This window comes from Leucopleurus acutus (assembly GCF_964270905.1).
Source record: "Leucopleurus acutus genome assembly, chromosome: 7".
NCBI lineage: Eukaryota > Metazoa > Chordata > Mammalia > Artiodactyla > Delphinidae > Leucopleurus > Leucopleurus acutus.
In genome coordinates this window covers 36,618,098-36,624,514 of record NC_139150.1, presented here as the reverse complement: position 1 = coordinate 36,624,514, position 6,417 = coordinate 36,618,098, and the positions used below count along the sequence as shown (strand labels likewise).

Sequence of the window (6,417 nt, the reverse complement as noted above, 5' to 3'; positions counted from 1 at the left end):
TCCTTCGGGGGCGGACACCACCTTGTGACTGTAAGTCCCAACGGGCACCAGAATTGACGGCCAGTCTGGTGCAGGTGCACAGGGGTGTGGGGATGCACAGAAGGTGTACCCTGCTCTCTCCGAACAACCAGGCCTCTGGCCAGGGCGGTAGCTGGGAGGTGCCCTGGTAACGCCCTTTCATTTGCAGAACGTAGCTTGAGGCTGCACAATCAAGTCAATGGTGCCTTAATACAAGAAAATAAAAACCACTAAGAAGCTTTTGTGAAGAGGCTCTTGATTGTAACTCAAGTGGGAGGGAGGGAGGGCCAGCCCTTTGTCTGCCTCGCCCAGGACCTTCCTCTCCGGTGGGACCGAGTGCCTGGTGCGGGCCCTGCAGCGGGGAGATTGGGCGGCTCTGCAGGGCTCTGAGGACAGTAGGTGAGAAGGCCTGGGGCCTGAGCTCTGATGAGGGGGAGGTTAGGGTTTGCAGGCAGCCCTGCCCAGACAGAGAGAGGGGGAAGAGGCGGTCCAGGCTGGCCCCTGGGCTCTACCTCCAGGGCTCTCTTCAGTCCATCTCTAGGGCAGACTGCGCTCTGGAACTGCAGAAGCCCCCTTCCATGGGCTGTGCTGAATTAATGTTTCTTTGGTAACTGGGTCAGGGTTTCTTATCCAGGCCTTGAGTCTCCAGCCAGCCTGACCCCTCCCGTGCTTGGGTGTGGCTGGCGCTGTGTCTGGGAGGGAGGGTGTGGTGCTGGGTGGCCTTGGGAGAGTGCTCACCTCAAGGGAGTCTGTTTCCTCTTCCCTAAAATGGGATAGATGACAGAAACATCTTGCCAAAGCCTGGAGGCCTGTTCCCAAATACCCCAGAACAGCTGATGGGATTCCAAAGTGAGGAAGGAAATCTTGTTCTGAGGCCTTCCCTGAGGAAGGAAGTCCTGTGAGCCAGGGTGGGAAGTGGAGGGGAGAGGCTTGGGGGCCAGGCCAGGTGGTGGGGAGGGGCTGGAGAACAGGCCAGAAAGTCCCGGGGCCTGGTGACTGACTCACTGGAACAGAATGTCCTGTTTCTTTTCTATTTCCTGGTGGATTCTCTGTGAGGGCTGGGATGGGAAGGGGTGGAAGGGGGAGAGGGAGGCAAATTCACACTGAGAGCTGGACTAGACTGCAGGCTTGGGAAAGTGGATCAGGGTCTATGGTGCCTTTTGAACCCGCCTCCCCTCGCCTCCCCCTACGGCTGCCCTGAGCTCATCCCCAGCTTGGACTCCTGCTGCAGGCCCTCTGGGCTGCCTACCTCCAGCCCTGCCCCTTTGTGAAGCGTCCCCACACTGTAGCCTCCTCACTGTCCTTAGAACAAAGTCTAAGGACATTGTTGGCCTTCTGGTTGGCCATTCAAGGCCCCCTGGTCTGTTTTGTGCCTACTTGTGTTCCTTTTGTCCTATCCGCACTGCTCCAGTCCTCAGACTCAGAAAACCCTGCACCTTCCCTTCTCTGTGTCTTTGCCCAAGACGAATTTGTTACTCACTCCTATGGGTTTCCAATTTATTATTATTATTGTTGTTGTTATCGTTATTTCTCTTGGCACACTGAACACACTCTCTTTCCCTAGAGATTTACGGCAAGATTCAAAGGCCCCTGCCTTCATAGGACTAAGAACTCTTTGAGGGCTCCCCACTGCCCAGGGTGGGACCAGTCCACACAACAGATGGTCAAGAAAGATTCCCAGAGCTTCACGCTCTCTAGAAAAGTAAATGTGCTTGGAATAACCACTGCCAGAAGCTTGGGGCTTCAGGGACACCAGGTATAACAGTAGGACCCTGCAAGGATTAGGCCGTTGAGCTCCTGGGGCCTTGTTGAGGGAGCTTGTGTTCCTACCCTATCTCCCCAGTGTTGGGGGTGTGTGGAGGTCTGTAGCCTGCTGGCTTGGACCATGCCCCCCATCCCTCTGCAGAGCCCCATGTCAGCCTTGGCTGGCCTGTCTTTCCTAAGTGTGGCTTCGAGGATCCTCTGGGAGAACCAGGATGCCTGCCATCACCTTTTCCCTTTTTAATATAAGTGGGATGTATGGGAGACTTCCCTGGTGGTCCAGTGGTTAAGACTCTGAGCTTCCACTGTAAGGGGTGCAGGTTCGATCACTAGTGGGGGAATTAATATCCCACATGCCACGTGGTAAGGCCAAAAGAAAATAAAAATATATATATATGGAATGTATGGGGCGTAGTCTTTCTTCTGACCAGTAGACAGTGGTGGATGCTGGGAGGACAGATGTGTGTCTAAGTGGTAGACATCTTTGGGAGCCCCACTGCATCTGGGGCTTATAGGCAGGGACTGTCTATCATAGGATTACAAAAGTCACAAGAAGAGAAAATACCTGGAATAAACCCTTAGGACAAGCAGTTCCCCTGGTGCCCTCCATCTCCCAAACTGACTAATTGATTTTGGTAATTCAGTCTGAAACCACAGGCCCCACAGATTGGCTCATCATGTTTCCTGTCTCCTGCTTCTGGTCGCCCCAGCTAATACAAATAATTCAAAGTGTCCAGCTTCCTGTCACAGCCCCCACTGGCTCCAGGCTCCTCCTCTGTGTAGGTGTCCGGTCATCTTAGAAAAGGGAAGAGAGAGAATTTAGCAGGGTATCATTTACTAGGAATTGTCACTCTCCCATTCTGTGTGTAGGCAGTTTCCTACAACTAGTACCAAAGAAAGTTCACTGGGCCTTGGAGAAATTGACAAGGACCCAGGCTGTGTAACCCTGGGCTAGGCCTTGACCCTCCCTGGGCCTTTGCACTCTGGTCAGTAAAACTGTAGAAGGAGGCAACTGCTCTGTGGACTGGTGGTACCTAGAGAGAGCATCGAACTAAGAGGAAAGGGAGGAAGCCCCTCTTAGACTATTTGGTACTCTAGTTATCACTACTAACTAGCAGTAGGCCTTGGGCAGGGCATTTAACCTCTGTGACTATGGGCACTGTTACCTCTGAAATGGAGATAACATCACTTCGCAATGTTGCTGGAACCATGATACTAGACAGTGCCTGACGGTGTCTAGTACCTGGAATTATTGTTTCTCACATACCTTTTCTCCAAGGTTGGGTAAAGTGAGGCTAATAACCCGGTCTACTTTCCGGAAGTGGTGGTGGTCTCAGGAGGTGTTGGCTGTGGAAGGGCTGTGACCGAGTGACAGTCAGGATGGAGCCCCTTCTGGTAGATTTACTCATGGCCTGGGCCTGGTTCACCCCCTCCCCTGAGTCGATGAAGTGGACACCCTGGCAGGGAGCAGGGCTGGAGTGGCATGGGTGTGCATGGGGGGTGAGGTGGGGTGAGTGCAGTCACCAAGGGGGCCGGCAGCTGTGCGGGTCCTGGGCCCTCACTCACAATTGGAGGAAGGAATGCAGGAAGTGCTCACAGCCGCTCAGATATCTCAGAGCCTCGTCCCAGGCAGGACCAAGGCTGCAGTACCCTGGGAATGAGTGTGCCATGGCCTGGCCCCTGGGGTGGCCACCGGGCCAGGAGCCCACGGCACTGCGTACAGCCAGAGCTGTCCCTCGCGGAGCCCAGGGTAAGTTTTCACAGCACGAGCAGGCAGCGAGGAGGGCTGCCTGGAGCAGAGGGGAGGCTGGAGCCGAAGACCGGGGAGGGGGACTAAGGAGCCCACAGTAGTTACCGAAGGGCTCAGATATCCCTCCCGGGGCATGACCTGCCTTATCTCAACGGCACTCTCCCAGCCCGTGCAGAAAAGGAGGCCGAATGAAAGGGCACTTGTTTCCAAGCAGCACTCCCTGCATCTGGCCCAGAGCTGCCATTGCCTCCTCCCCACTTTTGTCCCTGCCCCCAGCACAGGGCCAGGGGTTTGAGAGGCAGCAGATAGGCTGATTCAAGGACTGGCCCAAGGTTCCTCCAGGGGAGGAGCCTGGGCTCATCTCGGATCCACAGGACGGGGGGAGTATTTTGTCTTTTGTCTGAGTGTACAAACACTCATGAACTCCATATGCGTCATCAGAGGGCCGGGTTAGTGAGGCTCCCTCTGAGCAGAGTCTTCTGCCTTCTCCTTCCAGCCCCCTGCATCCAGGGAGTCTTGAGCTCACATCTTTCAGGACAGTGCTTCTTCCAGAGCTGCCAGGGGAGTTGCCCATGGCTCTTAGAAACCTGGCCCGAGGCTTAGAAAACAGTGACAGAGACCCCCTGAGATCGGAGTAGAGCCATGTGGGGCACCCAACGGCCCAGAGAGGGCACCAGCCAGGGCCTCAGACCGATATCTTCTTAGAAGACCACCGGGAGAGCAGCTGGAGGAGCAAGGGTACCTGCCATCACCAAGAGCCCCTCGCTTCGGATGGGGAGCTAAGGTCTGAGACGCATCCCGGGTTGCTCAGTGGGTCAGTGGCCAAACGGGGCCATGGAAACGGCAGTGATTGGAATTGTGGCCGTGCTATTCGTGGTCACCGTGGCCATCACCTGCATCCTCTGCTGTTTCAGCTGTGACTCAAGGACCCAGGATTCTCAGGGGGGCCCACGCCCCAGCTTCACGGTGGCCACGTTTCGCCAGGAGGCTTCTCTCTCCACGGGGCCAGGTCACCATGTCCAGCCAGTGGCGGGTGTCCGGGACTTCTGGACTTTCATGTGAGACCTACCAGCCCCCAGGATTTGCTCTGCTGGTGGTCAGACTCATCTACCCCCCCAGCAAGCCTTCTCTGTTGACCCACTCCTTCAAGCCTGGCATTCCTGTCCTTCCCTGCCTGTATCCAGAAAACTCCCTGTCCCATCCCATCCCAGCTTGCCATGGCCTCCAGTCTGGGAGATCCATGGTGATGGGGCCAGGTGGGAGTCAGCTCTGACCCCTGAGAGCTCAGCTGGACCAACCCACAGGATGGGGCTTAGGAGAGGTCCGGAGCTTGAGTGACCGGGCAGAGTTGGATGGTATGGTGGGCCAGCTCTTCTGAGCTTCATGGTGAACTGAAATATCACTGGACTTTATAGTGAACAGAGTGTTGGTTAACTCAAGTTATCCCAGGATGCCTATGAAACTGGTTCTATTGCCACCAGAGGAAGCAGCGCCCTCAGTGGACAGTTTTACAAACTTATCTGTTCCTCTAATTGAGTCATTTTGCTACTTGCCTGTGCACATCCTGCAGAGCCCACCCCTGAGATCTGCCTCCTACCCGTTACCTGAAATCAGCCCTGAAATTCTGAAACCAAAGTGATGCTTCCTGGGAACTGGCAATGTATTTTATAATTGAAAATGCATATCCTTTTATGGGTCTCCCAAGAATCAGGGTTGGGGAATCACAAAAGGAAACAGAAGAGAAAAATAGAGTCACAGAAAGTACAAGATGTTTTATTAACAGGAAAGCCAGAAAGAAGACTTTGAAACATATTTTGAATGAGACTTTATTACTATATTCTTATAGGTCACTTCTATTCTTAGAGACTAAGTGACCTGTGTCACTCAGGAATGATAGAAAAATGATAGAACTCCAAATGACAGAACTGAAAGTTAATTTCGAATAAGTTAAAATGTTATGTTATATTGACAGTATGTAACAAAGCTCTTGTTTGCATCACAAATAAATAGATGTTCAGTTTTTATTTATAGAAAATCTGTTTTCTCTGTACCCATGAAATAAATGCCGGGCCATATTTAGCATATGGTTTGAAGGCTGCAGAATTCTGAGTCTCCTGACTCATGTCTCCAGCCAGCCCTTAAGGAATGACTCTCCCAGGACCTGCCTGTTGAAGGGGGCAGGACTGACCTTGCGAGGAGGTCTGGCCTCTGAGGGTGCCCGGATGGGCCACTCTGGCCACGGAAGGACTCTCAGAGAGAGAGGCTTAGGGCTGCAGAGGTGCAGAAGGGTAAGGGGACAGGGAGAGTCAGGCTGGTGGAGAGGCGTGGAGGCGGGTGGTGTCGGGTGAGCATGGGGAGGGAAGAGGCACAGTCCAGGGACAGGAGCTCCTGGCGACCGCGTCTTGGTCACTCTGGACCCTAGAGCCCGCAAGCAGGGCCTTCATAGAGCATGTGGAGGGTACCGGCTGCAGGGAGGACCTGGAGGTCCTCAGTTGAGTGGAGTGAACTGTTCAGGTCATGTTCTCTGAAAGTGAAGCCCAGACAGAGTTTGGGGTGCCAGATGTTTATAGGGATCAGCATGTGTGAGGGCAGGAGGAGGAAGCAGGATTAGACAGAGGAAGGAGACAAATAATGATGCAGGCCCTTAATATCCCCCCACCTTTGCTGTCTCTGAGTGCTCCCCCACAGCCTCCCAAGTTTGACCTCAGGCAAAGCAGCTCTGCAGCTGAGGCTGGCCCTGAAGTCCTTCCTTGAAGGGGTCCTGGGTGGTGCATCTCCATAGGAGCTCAGCTGCGGCCTGTTCTCAGAGGTGCGCCGACCAGTCAGAGGTGGCTGAGCATGTCCAGGGACAAAGAACTAACGGGCACGGGAGCTCCAGGTGGGCAGAG

The 6,417-nt window shown here is 54.2% G+C and overlaps 1 protein-coding gene across 1 annotated transcript; it reads left to right on the top strand.

Moving 5' to 3' along the window:
* The first annotated feature begins 3,415 nt into the window (after window positions 1–3,415).
* SPAAR (small regulatory polypeptide of amino acid response) lies at window positions 3,416–5,228 on the top strand. The gene is made up of 2 exons (XM_082842975.1): window positions 3,416–3,529; window positions 4,026–5,228. The coding sequence occupies exon 2, from the start codon at window positions 4,364–4,366 to the stop codon at window positions 4,589–4,591; it is 228 nt and encodes a 75-aa protein (XP_082699101.1). The 5' UTR covers window positions 3,416–3,529; window positions 4,026–4,363; the 3' UTR covers window positions 4,592–5,228.
* Window positions 5,229–6,417: the final 1,189 nt, after the last annotated feature.

Excerpts from the sequence above, each read along its gene's own strand:
- SPAAR (XM_082842975.1), top strand. The coding sequence starts at position 4,364 with ATGGAAACGGCAGTGATTGGAATTGTGGCCGTGCTATTCGTGGTCACC.